The following is a 17975-nucleotide window of genomic DNA, read 5'->3' as shown; positions in this document are numbered from 1 at the left end:
AGTGGTTTCGAAATCCGATGATGGGTCTTTTCCATCCCAGCCTCGTGGTGTGTCGACGTGTGCTGCGGGGTTCAAGTTGCTACCATGGGTGATTGTGTATGTATTAGGCCTTTGGCTACGGTTTACGCTGAAGATAATGAGCAATCGGGAACGAACGTTAGTATGCCTGCTGTTTTCCGGGTTCCGATTCGTCCGGACCTTATTTCGTTTGTGCACCATCAACTGTTGAAAAATAAACGCACCCCATACGCTGTGTCTAAGGAAGCCGGCCACCAGACTTCAGCCGAGTCATGGGGAACCGGTCGTGCTGTTGCCCGTATCCCGCGTGTCCGTGGCGGAGGTACCCACCGTGCGGGCCAAGGTGCGTTCGGCAACATGTGCCGTGGAGGCCGGATGTTCGCCCCCACCAAGACCTGGCGCCGTTGGCACCGTCGTGTCAACGTGACCCAACGCCGTCATGCCGCTGCATCGGCTATCTCGGCTTCCGGAGTCACCGCTCTGGTTATGGCAAAGGGACACGCTATCGAGCGCGTCAACGAGGTTCCCCTTGTTGTGTCGGACAAGGTCCAAGAGTATAAGAAGACCAAGCAGGCCGTCGCCTTGCTCAAATCCGTTAAGGCCTGGGACGATGTGGAGAAGGTGTGGTTAATGTGCTGTGATCGTATATATAGTCTAGTATTTGAGTGGTATGCCAGATGTGGACTAGTATTCTAAGGTCTAAACCATATAACAGTGAACATATTCGAATTTGTGTGTGTTGTAAGGGGAAGTTTCTATAGCGCTCGATTAATACACGTTTGTTGCCTAAATTTATTCAAAAGATCAAAAAAAAAAAAAAATTGAAAGTGGTTCTCAGAATGCAGGACTTGCTTCAATCGTTGCTGGGTTCTGGTAATCGTAAATCTAAGATCAGGGCTTCTTATGTTATTCAACAGGTTCTGTGAAAATATATCCACCTGCAGTGCGACGCCTAACCAACAGTAAAAAAGTAGAACATTCATGTTAACATTAACGCTAAGGATCACTTATCGACTGCCGTTTTAGGTTTACAAGTCAAAGCGCCAAAGGCCTGGAAAGGGTAAAAAGAGGAACCGCCGTTACAAAAAGAAATGCGGACCACTCGTCATCTACGAGAAGGATAACGGTATTGTTCGTGCTTTCCGCAACATCCCCGGTGTTGATACCTGCGACGTAAACGCGCTGTCACTGTTCAAGCTTGCGCCCGGAGGTCACGCTGGGCGTTTTATAGTATGGACTGAGTCTGCCTTCCGTAAGCTAAATGACATCTTTGGCACATTCACAAAGACATCAAAGGTGAAGAAGGGTTACAAGTTGCCGCGGCCAATGATGACCATCACCGATCTGGGTCGCCTCTTCAAATCTGAAGAGATCCGTGGCGCGCTCCGAAGAGCCCCGAAAAAATCGATTATTATCTCGAAGAAAAACAAGCCAAACCCTTTGAAGAAGATCCATCTCCTGGGTCGCCTTAACCCTTACGCTTTGGTCGAGAAAAGGAAGACTATCCTTGCTCAACAGGAGCAGAAGTCCCAGAGAGCCGAAATTCAAAAAAAAGCGGCTCTAGAGAAGGTGGCGGCTTTGAAGAAGGTTTATAAGCTTATGAACGAAACGGAAAAAAAGAAGCTGAAAAGGTTGCAAAGCCCCTTCCCTAAGAACCGAGGAGCCAAATCTAAGAAGGGAGGCAAAAAGGCTGCCGCAACCAAGAAGTAATCGTGAATCATTGGTAAACCTGCAACTGCCGCCTCTTTCCAGGTCTTCAGGTTTTCAATAAACTAATTGATTACACCTGTGAATTTAAGTTGTTGTTTGTGTAGCTATATCAATAGATTACTGCTTCAAGTTCTTCCCTGATTGATTTTTGACAGCGTAGTATCACATAAACTATAATGCCTGTATCAGTTACCTCTTCTAAAAAAGGACATTAAATTAATAACCTCGTCATATTTGGAAATATACGAACGTAATTGCCATATTGAGTTGTTGACATCTTTTCAATTCGTTTGAATAGTTACCGAAGGGAGATTGTTCAACAGGTCTTCAAACTATGATTAAACTGAATAGTTGAAACTAACATAACATAAAACAGTTTTGTGGAAAATCTTAGCTGAAAAAGTAATTTTTGGATGACTAGTATCCTATGTCAATGTATATTCAAAACGTCGATATCTTTTGGCATGCGCGCATTGTCCGACCTTGTGAGCTTTATTGGGCTCCATAGACGCAAATTCGCCACGATACTGCCACGTACTGACGTTTGTTACGCGTATGTGGTATTATTATTAGTAAAACCAATGCAACCTTTGTCGAATATACCGTGTGGCTAAAGGAAATTTTTTGATTCCTAAAGTTCGTCAATTTGATAATTCCATAAAAACGTACATATATATGCTTATAAAACATTTTCAAACGAACCAGAAATCTTTTATAAATAAACGTATATGTACATGAACTATATGAGTTCTCTTCGGTTGTTTGAAAATGCCCGAAAGATAGTCGCAGCTTTCACTCATAGTTAAAAGTTGCAAATATTGTTTCAACTATGAATACGCCTATAGCATAAAACACTTTCAAGATTTGACAGGGTCGAATACTTATAAAGTAGCATAGTTAAGCATGAGTATTGTTCTTAAACATTTTGAAAGGTCCAGCGTATTACAAAACAAAGGTCTGGAGTAATGTCAATTCGAAAATACATAAAGCCTATTATAGAAGCAAAGAAATGAGGCTGAAAAGAGAAATGAAAAGAGGCGAACAATGGTATATCTCATGTGCATTCATATAAAAAGTTATTTTCAAGTATTAGCAATAGTTTTATGATCATCTATTTGATGGCCGCAGATTGATTGAACATCAGTGACATCAGTATAATGCATAGTCGGGCAATTTTAAAGTCGATGATGTATTTTTGGAAAAATTTGTGCAACAAAAAATCAGGGAATAAATATCGATTACTGATATTGGTTAAGCCGCATATGATATTGAGAAATTGACTCATCGAAAGGAAACATCTACAGGAAAGATAAGGTTTGGTAAAGTATGATAAAGCCTGCACTATCTGACCTCTATTTGACTCAGTTTAATTTCATTAATCATTTAATTCAAAAGTTACCGGCAAATAATTATAATAACAGAGGTTGAAAACGTTAAGTGTTCATTTATAGGTCTACTGAAATTACGATTTAAAACAACTAGATGTGCTCTCTGTAAACTTCATTGTATAGTCTCTACAATTTTTGATCATTTGATTTAATAGGATTTTAATTCAACTTATATCTCATTCACAACGAAATACGAAAAACGAAAAGAAGTAGCTGGTTATCATTACAATAAATTTTAGGAAACTCTCGGAGGTCTTAAGAATAAAGGAAGATATCGGTCTGCTTATACCAGTACTTCGACTAGTAATCCTTGTTTATAATGCGTTAATATTTTTAATAATAACTTTAAAAAAAAATCCTGTTTTAGTATACACGTAGCCTTTTGTCAAGTACCTGAGTTGATACCTTTTACAATTAACAGTTAGGTACCACATGTACATTGTGTTTAGAAAGTTGTGTGACCCTATAGGAAATTAACCATTAACGAAAGCTATGAGGCGAGTGCGCATATTTAAGGACTTTAGCAGTAGTGAAACCCAGAGAATTCCAGAGCCGCTCGCTATGTGGCATTTCAAGCTTAGAAGGGTCCGCCTGAAATGACATAATAAAGGACTAACCAAAGTCTGATCGCTTGAAAGGTAACTTTCGGTACAATTTTTTTCACTTTTTGTCTGGTACAAAGTACATTCAGAAAAAAGAAAAGGAAAACATCTAGGCCAATGTATCTTGGAGACGCTTAAACTTCGATCAAAATAATACCGTTCATTTATTGTCGTTGAAGATAATTTGTCCGGATTGTCATCCTTCTTCTTTTATTTTTAAATGAACGTTATTATAAAAATACATATTTCAGAATAAAGTACAAATTACACGAAAGGTCACTCTTGAAACTGTTAAACTTTAGTTAATTTGCCATGAGTATTTCAATCATCCTTCACGTGTAACATTGTATTGCACTAATGCGTATCCTATTTATAGTTGGTTCGAAAATATTTTAAAATAGAAATATCCTTTGTATTCTTATTCATGTTGAGTTGATATATGTCATGATAAAAAAAAATTTGAATAAGATGTACCATAGCTTAATAAATGAACCGTTATCCCTAAAAGTAGCTTTAACTTGTCGTTCTATTATCTGCTACTTCTAATTATTACGTGAAGGATAAGCAAAACTCCCAAAAATTCTTCAAATATGAGTGACATTATTGCTATTGCTAGCTCTTATTTTTATTGCTAACACTTTTGAACGCTTTCAGTTATTAGGACAGCTTTTGCCGCTTTGGAAGAAGACTGCGATATTGATGATGCCCGGCGAATCTGCACAGCGATACGTAACAAAGCGTTGTATTTACTCCACATCCACCATGCAGCTTGTACACCATACCAAAAGAATACATTTCTATAAAATATCAACCGGTACTCGGCTCCACCACCCTGTATAGTATTGCGCGTTGGCGGGCGTCCCCCTCGATGATAATTGCCAACAACCCTCTCATTGATGATCTTTGTTTGAGCAAACTGAACGAAGGATATCGTCTGCTGATCGTTCTGTGTGTAGATCGAATCAATCGCATGAGTAGCCTTCGGATGACAACTCCCGTTGGAGTGTTTCAGAGGGTGCTGTGACCAGTAATGGTGTATTTAGTTCGGGCTCTCAGGATTATGGGTGTATAAGATAGAATCTGTTATCACTAACTCAGTGGCTTTCGTAGACAGTGAGCTTTGCCAAAAATGACAACTCACAGTAAACAGGAGCTTCAGACTCATGTAAGATGAACAAGTTGGAGAAATTCATTGCGGAATTTTTTCCCACACTGGCAGTGACAAATATGTAAAAAAAATTAATAAATATTAAATAAAAACTAGCCCGTAAATTGTGAAGCTATTGATATATAGTATTGCTAATTAGAGTGGAGGACACTACAAAACGAGTAATTTGAACCGTTTTTTTCACGAACGGAGCCATTCTTTCTAATATTCATACAACTTTATAAAATTAAATATATTATTTAATGCCCCTTTTTACTTTCATTAACTCTTCGTGGCGTAATGGGGTGTACTTAAGTGTGCATGTTGATATTCATCGTAACAGCAGCACCGGCCAGTACCCATTACTATTTTATTAATTATTTAGTTGCTAGGCCCCTAACCTAAGTGCTCAAGGTTACCTTTTGAAGGTCTTTACGGACGGAGACAAGTGTCGTCTGATCGACTGCGTTAAAGTTGAGGAGACAAAAAATCGGAGGAAGAAGTTTTCATGGCTCGCGTTAAGTATCGATGCTAGTTCAAAAGTCCACATCACTTGGATTAAAGGAAAAGATTATACGAAGAAACATAAATGGAAATTGCAAGAGGTAAAGACAGTTGACCTATGCCACAAGGATGGTAAAGGTGAGTAATGAAACTGGTTAATTATTTGATTTTTAAACCAGAGTTATTTGAAATTCCTTACGGTAACTTTTTGGTTAGGTAGTTGTACTTCTCTATTGGTCACTTAATGCCAGTTGTAGCTATATCGGATATAAGATGTTGGAGAAGCTCACTTCATCTTCTTCTAAATATAGCACTTTTTCCATCCAACACAACTTTATCAATTTCGTTTACCGGTAATTCACACGCAGATACGCCAGAGTTTGAAATGCATCTTGACAGTCTGTACAAGTGGTCAGCAGTAAGTATTGCTGAAAGAGATTCCTTCGTTCGAAGTCTTTACCGCTATGCTAGAAAACTGCTTCCGGCTAATGACCCAATACGATTCAAAAATTACCGAAGTGATCTCTTCGAAGATCTCCAGATGAGTGCAGAACTAGCAGCGAAACTGCAAGCTACCGATGGGTTTGTATATTGCTATGTTTCATTGTGGATGGAGATTTGCATCAAAGTGTCTCGGTGCGCATATCGATGCAAATACACACATAGTTGCATGAACATACCACCAACTGATATAAAATATAATAGCGCAAAATTACAATATTCTTTTGAGGTGATAGGCATTTTCGGCGATATTTTAAACAAATGGTGTGAAATCTTGCTGTTTGCTGTAGTAATCAGATTGATTGAAGGCCGTTTCAGCAGCAGGCCACTGCTGATACAACCATTATTAATATTTGATATTTTTGAACCTAGTGGCCGTGATCTGGATGTGGCTACCGAGTACCAGGCGCTTTCCGCGAAAGAAGAATCCGATTTAGAGACATTAATGATTAAATATGAATTTGCCATCTCAAACGCTGAGGCGTTCACAGAACAGTTAAACCGCGAACTCTCTAACCTTGACGCAGCAAACGTACACGCAATTATGGAGAGCGAACGAAAGGTCCAGAGCTTGATGGATATGTTCGATGTAAGGGATTCGACGATTAGCTTGAGGTTCTTTACTCTTGTACACTCCGAAAAAATACGCATTATTTTGAATCCTAAAAAGTGATGATCTAATTTTCTATCGCTATAATTTTCGATTGCATGGTTTGACTGGTTGATTTATAATATGTTCGACTTATTATATAATTGCGCTTCAAATCTTTTTTTCAAATTTGATCTTTATTTACATTAAACCTTGTAAACTACTTTCATATTGAAAGCGCACTAACGGTTATTTCTTCGTATATCGGTGATTGGTTACTGAACGAATCAACCTACACACTCATTAACTAAATCTTGGTAAAGCTGATTTGTGTAAAGCGATTCTTAGGTCTACGCAGATTAGCGTATGCGGATTTTTATCAACGCTATCGCGTAGACATTATTGTAACGTGTTGTTTCTGCATTGTGGGTACATCTAGACCGTTATTGGTGAGGTAACCCACTTAGAGGATCGGCTAGATGCGTATGATGCTCTCCTTCGAGAGGTTCGTGACTCCGTCCTTCGGATGGAAGAGAAGGATGCTGTCATCCACGTGCAAAACGACAATATTGAAAGATTGCGCCAACTTCTCGAAGGCATCGTCACTCGAAGGGATCTTATCCACGAACATGAGATGACTTTGCTGGGACCGAAAGACCTCGACACCGAAGAGGGCCTGGCTAGATGTTTTGAGGCAGCCATGTGAGTCTTACTAAAAAAAAAAACTTTGCGAAATAATGTTGTCTGCAGCATGACGATTCAAACAAAGGTCACTTGTCATATTTCTAGAGGTCTGATGTGGACATCTGTATTATTCATGTTGAGTGAATTTCTGAATTACAGGGCCTTAGAGGAAGCCATGTCCGTTCCAATGCATCCCGCCCTTAGTGAAATGACGGCGGTAAAAGACCGCAACAACTCGCTCGAAAATCTCAAAAAATGTGTTACGAGATGTCTGTCTCACTATATAAACGACCAACTGATTAAAATTAGCGTCGACTATGGATCGGTGAGAACCATTGAGTATGCTTACTACTAACTGCAAGTAATGTCTTACGATATACGGTTCGTCTACCTTCGTCGCGAGACAGCATAAGTACGAAGATGCATTTCATAATATAGTTTAATAATTAGCATTGTTCTTCTACTCTGTAAAACGTCTATTTGTTTGCTTACCTATGAGTCTCATCCATACGTTGTCTTTTCTCCTGTAATTTTGTGCGCATTTCTATAAATAGGGCCGGCGTACAATAGCGGCCGGGGAGCCTGTTCTGCGAAAGCACGAATTTGTGCATAATTCGTTGAAACCATTCTCCCCATTGATGGCATGGCTGAAACGAAATGATGACGTCACATATCAATTTATTAAGAATAATTATCTCGGTGAGTTCGCTTTCATTAAAAGGGTGTTCGTTTAAATCACTGAATTATTTTGACGAGTATAGATATTAGCATTCTGGATGAAAAAGTACACGCCGCAATACTTAAGCGTAATTTCCAATAACAATCATAATTGTTGGACATTCGGCGGCTGCAATTTCAGATCGCTTTGGACAAATCTACCAACAGGAAATCATTATATTTTTTGAGCAAGCTAATGCCAAACTTCGCTTTGAAGAATCGCGCAGCGCTAGCGGTATCCTTGACACCAAGAAGGGTATGATAGATTCATTTATATATGGTGTTTTTCCGTCCAAAAATGTTCAGTATTTTTCATTTACTACGTCAAGGTATATCTGAAGGTGCCGAATTTTTTTATAAGGTAGTAGTTGATTAAATAAAATCTTGCTTTATTTTTTTAGGGACGCTCGTTTTAAATGCTCAGGAAGGTGTCGTGAGCACGCCGACGAAACAACGAACCACTTGTCTCTTGGGGAAGTTTCACACAAACCTACGTTATTGCAAGATTGAACAGAATTACTTTGAACTCAACTCAATTTGAAATTTAAACACTGACGTCAATTTCTAATCTGGTTCCTCCATATTAAGGAGGCGTTTTTTTTATCCATAATGCTTCAAGTAACCTAGAATACTCGGTTTGGGCTTAATAAGGCCAAGTGAAATAGTTATTATGTGGTCTAAATGAATAGAAACTTGGCCTAGTCGTGAGCCCCAATAAATATAGTAGCAACAGAAAAATCTTTATCGAACACTTGTCAGCTATTCGCTCAAACCGAAGCATCAATTCAGGGACAAAGTAGATGCATGTTTAAATTAATTCGCAACTTCTGTTGTTTAACCTGCCATTACAACAGGTATGGCCAGCGAGTTGTTCTGCGCAGGAGAGGATGAAGTGGCTCGCCAAATGTTTGACTTATTTCTTGAACGTATTTTGACGTCTCTAGAACCAGCATACCTAGCTGAACAGCACTTTTGCATCCAATTCCTTGATCTAACAACCCAGAAGGGTACCAGGCTCTATGGTGCAGAGGGATTGGGCGTTTTAGATGGAAGTGCGATGTCTTCTGGTTCAAGGACGCCGTCGAAAAGTACGTCTGTCGATGAACTCGATTCAGTGTCCCGCACATCAAGTGACGAGATACTTTCCAGACTCAAGAAACGTGACAGAGATATTGGGCAAGAGGTAACAAGAGCTTTTTGTGGTTCATATATGTATATATAATCGGTCAATAAATTATTATGCTACCCGCGATGATTTCTTTACCTTGAAAACAAAAAATCCTATATCCTGCGCCACAACTGTGGACAGACGATTTGCTTTTTAAATGTATCTTATAAAAAGTAAAACGAACAGTTACTTATATATATATATATATATATATATATATATATAACATAATGTATAACGTAATATATATATATATATATATTTAAATGTAATACTAATTAACTTTTTCAGGTGAGAGATGTTATGGCTAAACTATTTGGATCGCTTGAGGATGAGCTAAACAAATTCGTGGCCGCGTATGACCAAGTCTACTCGATGTATCTATTGGTCCGGCTTTGTCATCATACGATTCAGACCCAAGACGCGGGGTCGTACCTCTGTAAACTTTATGGCATGGCTCTGGTAAAAATTTAACAGATATTTTTACGTTGTAGCCTAGTCTAACGACCGTGTAAAGTGGGATACAGTGAATACCATTTGTTCTCAATCATGCTTACTTAAAACATTTGTTTATTCAAGATTTAGATTTCATCCTGTTATTGTTTTATGTCTTACATCATGCCCATAGATGTACGAATCTATGGCAGTGCTAATGCTGCAATCATACATAAGGTCATATATTTTATCAGTTCACTTATATTTAGTATTTTGGAAGCCACTGTATTAGGGCGGGAATATGACTTGTGCTTTCTTGTATTTGAAATATGGTTAACGCCATTATCCACCTCGCCATAGGTGAACGCTAAGCGAAATTTTGACCACTACATGAGCTCACACATAACCAGTATCGCTGAGGCAAAACCTCCTCGAAGGAACAAATGCGGTATAATTTCATTTGTCTCAAACTTTGAAGAGTTCGCTAATCAGTGTGAAGCTGTCTTTAAAGGGAGCGACAGGAAAGGCGATTTGCAGAAGTGGTACTCGAAGGTTTGTATACCCAGTTAACGAAGATTATGTATCACCTCTGTTCGTAATAATTCGACACTCAAGTTATTACAAAGAGTACTACTTTGAGCTATCAAAAGATCCTGATAAATCCCATATGGCATACTGTACTTGTGATTAAACAGTTTTGAGAGGAGACCAAGTGGAGTTGTGTTAAGAGTCGTATATGCCGTATTAATTACTTCTTATGAATTGGATTTACTAATTACATGAAATGACAATCGATTTCTACATTTTGGTTTGAATAGGAGACACGACTAACCAAAAACCGATTTCAGATTGTTCACGCAATTTTCGATGGGATTGTTCGTATATCTGTAGAACATGGTCGAACACCACCCGAAGTAGTTCGTATGGAGAATTATCACCACATGCACGACAGTCTGTATAAGCTGAAAATACTTGAAGATGATAGAAAAGAGGCTAAAGAAAGATACAACAAAGCACTCAAGGTATACTAGCTCATTAATGAACAACGCGTGTCATAATTTAGTCATCCAGTAGTAGACACATGGAGAGCATTAGTACGTTATGCATTGCAGCACTACAGTACATATATTTGAAAATATATATAGAATCAAAATCATAAATCGTTTGTACTTATTGGACAACACGATTTTATTGCTATAATGGCCTTGCTCAGTTTTAGAAAGCAAATATAACGCAGTTACACCTACTAAGATGTAGTACTATAGTAAGCAGCCTTTACCTGGGTTCATATTTTTTTTTTTTTAATAATATTTGCGTTTGCAGTCCTATGTGACGAACTACTTTGGGCGTCCCCTCGAGAAGTTGAACGTATTCTTTGATGGCGTTCAGGCTCGACTGGATACCGGAACGAAAAAATCTGATGTTTGCTTCATACATCAATATTCGAAATCTGAACTACGAAAAGTTATACACGAGTTTCCCGGCAAGGAAGTAAAGAAAGGACTCGAAGCTTTGTACAAGTGAGTATGACGTAACAAAAACTACTGATAACCTGCAACATGTTCGCATGAAGGCAGCCGGTGGATCACAATGAGGTAGTGTAAAATATATTGGTGCTAAATATGTTATGAATAAGACAATGATTGAAAACGTTAATATCTCTTTGGTACGAGCTTTTTTGTGAAGTGTTGGTAACTACGGCACCTTTTGGTCATCCCATGTGAAAACAGCAACAACAACCTATGTCTCTAAATGGTCATCATGTGTATGGTCTTGCAGGAAAGTAGAAAAGCATTTGTCACCTGAAGAAAACCTGCTACAGGTGGTGTGGCGAGACATGCAGGATGAATTCATCCGGCAGTACAAAGCTATCCAGACGTTGCTTGATAGTTGTTATTCGGGATCTATGATTCAACTCGAGTTCTCCATCACAGACCTTCTCGAATACTTTTCCGATATAGCGAAACAGCATTAGTGTTTGGTAGTGAATAGTTCAGTCAAGTTCACACTACTTGATTTCTCCAGTGAAAACTTATTTATTGTTTACTTAGAACCTTAGTTGTAATACCCTCAATATTCAGACAAAAAACTAAGGGACAATTAGTCTGACGTTACAGTACGACCTTAAAAATGTAAGCATAATCTATAATGCCTGTGATAAGGTATTATATGATGAACTGTTAAATTGAGAGTCGCACCTTGTTTTTCACTCAAAAATTGATTACTCAACAAAATATGTTATAGGTAACGTCAGATACATATAGCAGGTTCTAGTACATAGGTAAATGCAAATGGTGGTTCAATATTACAGAACCAAAAGATGGAATCTACAAACGCTTTTAAAAAATATTGCTTCGGCATGAACGGCGATCTGGTTGTGAGCCGATAAAACAGTAGCTCCATTATGGACAGGCGTACAATATGGCTTAACAAGGCCTACTCAATATGCGTTTATAGAGAATATTACTATGCGTTAAATGGTACTACTCTGTTGTTTGCAACACTTCTCTGTATTTTATTTAACACCTTCGAATAATAACTAGCGATAACTAACACAGATACCTACTATATGGTTTGAGTTCATGAAAAATGTGTAGTTGTTGCAGGGAAAATGTAGGCACAAAACAAGCAAATGATGGCCATACGGTGATCATGCTGTACACTTGAACAACTCGCATATACAAAACCGTTTGTGAAAAAAGACTCTTTGTAACTTCTAATGTACCTATTAGGCTAGCTAGCATTTTTCCGAGGCTAGCTAGCATTTTTCCGTTACTTAAATAAGCTGTAATCAGCGTTAAGTCACACAGCGCAAACTGTTATATGCTACTCTAAAAATACAAAATCTGACTAGAAATATAGATACATATACAAATATTCTATGACCGACGGCGGTATACTAGCTAAGAATAAACTAATGTTAGTATAGTCAACTGAAAAATGTAAATTAAATAAGAAAAATGCAAATGAAGTATTTCCATATATATATAATAATTTTCAAGACTGCCTGGTTATGGGTAGTGTACATGGTGTTTTTGAAGACGATCGAGTTTTACTTTCGAACGTACTATTCGCAGCATACTGTGAGGTAAATTGAGTTGCTATTCACCCACCTGAATAAAAATATTCATCTTTTGAGTAACACGTAAATTACAAGATTTATAGATGTGAGAAAAGAGTGAATATTTTCATAAATATTTGCATAAAATTCGTGTCTTTATTTTCAGCATGTAGCTCTCTATGTTAGTATCAGAATTAAAGTTTTTACTATTATTAACATTATTAATACAAATTGACTTACAAGTATCGATCCATGCTGGTACCCCGCGTTTTCCTTTGACTTTTCGATTGTGCAAAGGCCAACACATGCCTCACTTGACCGCTATATATATATATATATATATATATATATATATATATATATATATATATTATAGGCCACGTTACTCTACAGAAACGTAACATGTCCAACAACGATAGGTTATACAATTGCTTGTTATGGTTCTCTTCGCCGAACGGTTGCAGGTATGGAGAAGCGAGCAGTTTGACACAAGTAACGTAATAACATCTTTCCCTAGAGTTGCGTGTAACAATACGCTGATATTCTGAAGCGTAGTGTCTTGGTGCTCGCGTGCTACATTAATTTTATGAACGTGACTCTAAAAATTTAGGCGACTGTATTAGGCGGCGTAGCAGGAGACAGGTAGACATTGTTACTCGTTTCGAGGTTATTAGAGAGATTGGAAGTATCTGGAGTCGCTGTTGAGTTCTCCTTACTGCGCAATCGAAACAGCTGCGTGACTCCTTGCTTGAAGCCATCAAAGTTGTAGTCGATCAGCCCTGCATGTTGGTATTGGGCAGGGCCAAGAAAACAGAAATGGTTAGTTTTACACAACGCCTTCCTGCAGCTCAATATAAGTGTTTCAATAATCACGTTTCACTACACCATTGGAGCTACGGTCGCAATGAGGTAAAATTTTCGTTTAGCGTCATTACTGAAACGTTAAACACCTGTAATTTGTAGAAAAAGAGAAGTTTTCTAAAAAAAAAAAAAATGACCTAATTTTTTTTTAAAAGTAAAGCACACTGGCCTCTGGTTCATAAACTATAGTACTTGATAGAATCATATCATAACGTTTATACGAACCATGATTTTTGAAGTTGTCCATTCGTATTATACAGACAAGAGCTAAGTCCTGACCCACTTCTCGAAGATATAGAACTGTCTCATTACTGAGCCGAACCAGTGATCCTGCTTGCTGGTCGAATTGACTACCAGGCCGACCATAAATGGTCGAGATGTCTGTTGCTAAGTCAAGCATGTCACAGCATAATTCGTAAAGCTGCATATCTACAGGGAAGACATCCGTTGCGATATAGATTTTTGACGGTAGGTCGAACAGGAAGCCTCGCTCGACTAGAGAATTCTGCGAAGAAGAACAGAGAAAATCGTACGAAAGATGAATATATAATCTTAAATAATAAATTAGGATATATTGCAACTGCGTTAACAACTAAACTTGCGTAGTCTTGAATTATAACTAGCTATGGCATTATACATTCTCTTATGTATAAGGCTTGAGAAATGTGCAGTTACGTCTGTGATAAAGATGTAACAAGATTTAACTTTGGCTATGAGAATAAATAAGGGGATGACATTTTACAGTTTTCGTAACTGTGGATTTAAAGCTGTCGTGAGTAAATAATAACGCAAAAATATTTTAAATTTTCAGTCCGGTGCTGGCGTTAAGCAAGCGGCTGGTCCCTTCCATCACGAAACGAAATGTCTCAATGCCTTGATTCGAACCCGGCTGTGACCTACGCCATTGCCTAAGTGTAACAGAAAAATGCAACTTTGCGGGAACAAATTTAAGTGTTTCCTACCGATATGAAGACGTTGAGTAGGTTTTCAAGCATTGGCAGCTGAGGTATCAATCGCTGGACGCATTTGGAGAAGGCCTCAAAGACTGAGTGGTCATAAATTGAGGTAAGATTAAGGGCTACCTGGGCGCTCAAGTTATCAGTGGCGGACTCGATCTGTGACTGAACTTCGCGTTGCGTTTCAATTTTTTGGTCATCCGAAAGACCGTCCACTTTATGGATGAATACATCTATGTTGACATTCGGATTTAGTCTGTAATGCAGATAGAAGTTAAAGCCTTATATTTCATTGATCTGAGATGACTCATTACCTTACATATCTTATGCGTATATGACATACTACAAACATAATCCAATCTCATCACGTTGATAGGTTTAGGCAATTACATGTCTCGACTGTTGCCAAGCTTTAAATCGGTATCACCTAATAAATTCTTCACGAGCTTTATAAGTTTATTGACATAATTACAACACAAACCTGTGCGCTTTATCGACTGCGAGAAGCATGGTATTTACAGCCTCTTTGACTTCGGACAGTTCGTTTTGTGCATCAATGACGAATACGATCCCATCGCAATCCTCGAATAGGCTTGCATTTTTCTCATCCTTGAGATCGATAGCACCTAAGCAATGTGTCGGGCAGGGCCCGTAAGAATTACACGGGCGAACGCAATTTTCAAACTGTGATGCTAATATCCTAGCATAATATTATCTAAAGACGTCAAACAGGCTTCAACGATAAATGGCAGTGGTCAAGTAGTTTACTAGCTGGGCACGAAAAACATAGTTAATTCACATTAGTGATATACAGTTATAGTGATCCGTGTTACATCTTACCGAAGATATCCCAGATTTCGAGCTGGACGAAGGGCGAGTTTTTTATGAACTCCTTTTTTATATCATTGTTGCTCTCGAGATAAAGAGTCTCTGTTGAGTTCATCTTATGAAATACTACTTCAATGATTGAGCTTTTGCCGCTACGTGTGTGCCCCATAAGCAGAATTTTAGGTTGACCCGATCCGCTACCCCGTTCTCCACCCCGTGCATCCGCTTCCGTATCACCATATTGAAAATCACGGGGAAACGAACCCGCGATTGAGAGATCTTCAGCTTGATATGACTGCAAGGACGATTATTGTTGAACGTATTTAACATTAGTCAAATGAGATACTAAACAGAACTTCAAATCGTCTGTAACGGTCAACAATTATATATTAATTGCACGCAAAAGCTGTATACACATTTCACAGTGATCTACAAGGGAACAAGGACTCACTGGCTAGAATCGAGGATAAACATTCCGAGTAAAAATTTTTCTTAGTAAATACGGCAATCTATGGAAAATGCGTATTTTCCGTTCATAACGTTAGTCACTTGAAGTCAGCGTCACCTTTTAATACTGTCAGTTACTAGAATACAAGTTCAATTTAACTGGGGAACTTCACGATTGCTTGAAAAAAACACGCGTCTTTACATTTTCGAACGAAACACCTTAACGAGAAATTAATTCACCAAATATCGATTTCATCAAGTGCAGTTCGGAGGCTGCTAATTAGATAGGGTAGAAGAGTTTCCGATTATTGCATTGCGTTAAGTCGATCTCTCGCTTTGTCGGTACGATTCAAACTTTTCATTCGAATCACGCCCCACTTAACGGGATATACCATACAACAATACAAGATATCACGAGGTTATACATTGATGAAATCTTACAAACACGTTTTCCATAGGGAAGTCATCGAACGCTTCCCAGAAACTTTATCACGCCGCTATATTGCCGTGCCAGATAGATAAAAAGGATAGTCGTGACTTGTCTCTAATCGACAAGCGTGAAAGAGAGATTCGGATTATCGGGTGACAGGTTGACATCGGAATACGCATAGCCCAAAAAATAACATCTTTACAAAATATTAAAGAGACTAACCTCTAAAATTGTTTAAGAAACATGAGCATTAAGCTCTCTTTGAATGCTGATTAAAAGACAAATCACCGTTTCCACAGTAATCTACACAATGTCCAGTCGGATAGTGGACGATGCTAATTGAATTATTACACATTTCTTTTATGCACATGTTACGACGAGTCAACGACATCTGAGACTAGAACTATGGGCGACACAATCCATTATATTGAGAACACCATTTGTACTACAATCAGAAATGATGTATGGGATAGGCTCGTAACTCATATTTAGGGCTTCCCGCTGTAAGTCAGTCCTGTTACATTCTCGTTACACCTTAATCGTTGATAATAATAACATGCAGTAGACAATAGTGTAAGACCGTGGGCATATTCTTACAAAACGAATAAATGAGCCGATATATTCGCAATAATAGAAGACACCAATTATTGTTTAAATAACCAGTAATTTTCCCCTACAAGAAAGCTACCTTGTACACCCGCCGCATCGTAACTTGGCACCGTTCCGCGGCAACAGGCAACTCTGCACTCATATAAAAAAAAAAAAAGATAATAGAACCGATCATGAAAATACAGTACACTATTTGAATATTTTTCTTAAACAAGAGATGACAGTAGTAATAACTCAATGATGGAAAGCGACTCGAATATCCCACAGCACTGACAAATTTAAGGAATGGCTGTTTTGAATCAAGCTTTGGCAGGCGCTGTATGTTCTATCATACCATGCCCTTTCTACATTGGTGATTACAGGATGAATTATCGCTACTAAGCGGCGCCTCTCAGCTAGATCAACAAGAGTCAATTTTCGATCCGCTGCAGCAACGCTTCGTCCATTGAGTTAACACTAAATCAGATGAAATCCGTTTGACTCGTCGCGCCGGACATCGTATTAATACACACTCCACCACAAGCTAATCCCCACTGCTAATGCTACTTTTCCATGCTGAAACAGACAGAATGTTCTATGACGCACCGGACACCTGGTGTTGTTGGCATTCGCTGAGCAGACGCCCAATGCGGTAAACGCGAGTCCATTGTGTAAAATGGCGCAGATTTCAAATCAGCTAGAGTACCGTAAAGCTGACGACTCAGTTGATACAAACCATAAATACAGGTTCGAATCCAAACTTAGACACACTCCATTTCATGCTGAGAGCCAGCCTACCCAACGTGAAACACGTAAAACGTTTCAGCAGACATTTACAGCCTATTTAAACAGCTAGAATAAAATCGAGGGCGAGTGCGGGCGCGCATCATGCGCGCGACTAGAGCGCCAGTAAGAGGTATTGCCTGTTTCTCGGGTACCGCCTCTGGCCTTTTTCGTGAGGTGACATAACATTCATTTAATGCATCGTTAACGGCCATTTAGTAATCCCCTTCAAATGGTGCCATATACCATTGTTTTAATAAATCATAATATATAGCGTAAATGATTTGATTCACTTGCGTAGCAAGGTTCATAAATTAATAAATTACTAAAACCTTATTGATCTTTAAACCGTGTAAAGCAACGTTTTCTTCACTATGCTTTCCATTCTATCTGCATATATAGCGTCCAGCTGATGCTTAGCAAACCGTCAATAATCGCTAGTGGTCAAATGGTTATTGGGTGATTCACCAAACATCCATTGACTGCTGGCACCCGTGGAGTCGACAATGCGATCGTCAAATTCCACAGTTATTTCCATTCAAAAACCCTTGTACCTCT

The 17975-nt window shown here is 38.6% G+C and overlaps 3 protein-coding genes across 8 annotated transcripts; 2 read left to right on the top strand and 1 right to left on the bottom strand.

The window, feature by feature from the left end:
* Positions 1 to 15: 15 nt before the first annotated feature.
* Positions 16 to 1811, top strand: RpL4 (ribosomal protein L4). Its single transcript, XM_022796380.2, has 2 exons — positions 16 to 639; positions 1045 to 1811. The coding sequence occupies exons 1-2, from the start codon at positions 85 to 87 to the stop codon at positions 1726 to 1728; spliced, it is 1239 nt and encodes a 412-aa protein (XP_022652115.1). The 5' UTR covers positions 16 to 84; the 3' UTR covers positions 1729 to 1811.
* A 2837-nt stretch (positions 1812 to 4648) lies between these two features.
* Sec3 (exocyst complex component Sec3) lies at positions 4649 to 12671 on the top strand. Its single transcript, XM_086982833.1, has 15 exons — positions 4649 to 4883; positions 5294 to 5507; positions 5738 to 5951; positions 6243 to 6459; positions 6899 to 7161; positions 7303 to 7468; positions 7698 to 7842; positions 8003 to 8116; positions 8262 to 8398; positions 8699 to 9043; positions 9320 to 9490; positions 9824 to 10015; positions 10312 to 10485; positions 10787 to 10983; positions 11243 to 12671. Exons 1-15 carry the CDS (start codon positions 4848 to 4850, stop codon positions 11436 to 11438), a joined length of 2781 nt encoding a protein of 926 aa, XP_086838959.1. The 5' UTR covers positions 4649 to 4847; the 3' UTR covers positions 11439 to 12671.
* Positions 12649 to 17409, bottom strand: RagC-D (Ras-related GTP binding C/D). Of its 6 annotated transcripts, XM_022795481.2 has the most exons (7): positions 16990 to 17234; positions 16735 to 16787; positions 15182 to 15464; positions 14823 to 14967; positions 14348 to 14597; positions 13611 to 13890; positions 12649 to 13303 (listed from the first exon to the last, which is right to left on the bottom strand). In XM_022795481.2, exons 2-7 carry the CDS (start codon positions 16750 to 16752, stop codon positions 13131 to 13133), a joined length of 1149 nt encoding a protein of 382 aa, XP_022651216.1. In that variant the 5' UTR covers positions 16753 to 16787; positions 16990 to 17234; the 3' UTR covers positions 12649 to 13130. The 6 variants fall into 6 exon arrangements, with proteins under 6 accessions (XP_022651216.1, XP_086840800.1, XP_022651217.1 ...); XM_086984674.1 differs by lacking the exons at positions 16735 to 16787; positions 16990 to 17234 and adding an exon at positions 17241 to 17409; XM_022795482.2 differs by lacking the exon at positions 16735 to 16787.
* Between the last annotated feature and the right edge of the window lie 566 nt (positions 17410 to 17975).

The sequence above is a fragment of the Varroa destructor genome, unplaced genomic scaffold (assembly GCF_002443255.2).
Source record: "Varroa destructor unplaced genomic scaffold, Vdes_3.0 BEIS01000003.1, whole genome shotgun sequence".
NCBI lineage: Eukaryota > Metazoa > Arthropoda > Arachnida > Mesostigmata > Varroidae > Varroa > Varroa destructor.
The sequence above is the reverse complement of the archived record's forward strand: the minus strand, read 5'-3'. Positions and strand labels throughout refer to the sequence as shown.

Coding starts and splice junctions, on each gene's coding strand:
- RpL4 (XM_022796380.2), top strand. CDS start 85: ATGGGTGATTGTGTATGTATTAGGCCTTTGGCTACGGTTTACGCTGAA. Junction 640..1,044: donor CCTGGGACGATGTGGAGAAG/GTGTGGTTAATG, acceptor CTGCCGTTTTAG/GTTTACAAGTCAAAGCGCCA.
- Sec3 (XM_086982833.1), top strand. CDS start 4,848: ATGACAACTCACAGTAAACAGGAGCTTCAGACTCAT. Junction 10,016..10,311: donor TGCAGAAGTGGTACTCGAAG/GTTTGTATACCC, acceptor AACCGATTTCAG/ATTGTTCACGCAATTTTCGA. Junction 10,486..10,786: donor GATACAACAAAGCACTCAAG/GTATACTAGCTC, acceptor TTGCGTTTGCAG/TCCTATGTGACGAACTACTT.
- RagC-D (XM_022795480.2), bottom strand. CDS start 16,830: ATGATCGGTTCTATTATCTTTTTTTTTTTTTATATGAGTGCAGAGTTG. Junction 15,465..16,734: donor CGATGCGGCGGGTGTACAAG/GTAGCTTTCTTG, acceptor TCGTCCTTGCAG/TCATATCAAGCTGAAGATCT. Junction 14,598..14,822: donor GCAGTCGATAAAGCGCACAG/GTTTGTGTTGTA, acceptor TCTGCATTACAG/ACTAAATCCGAATGTCAACA.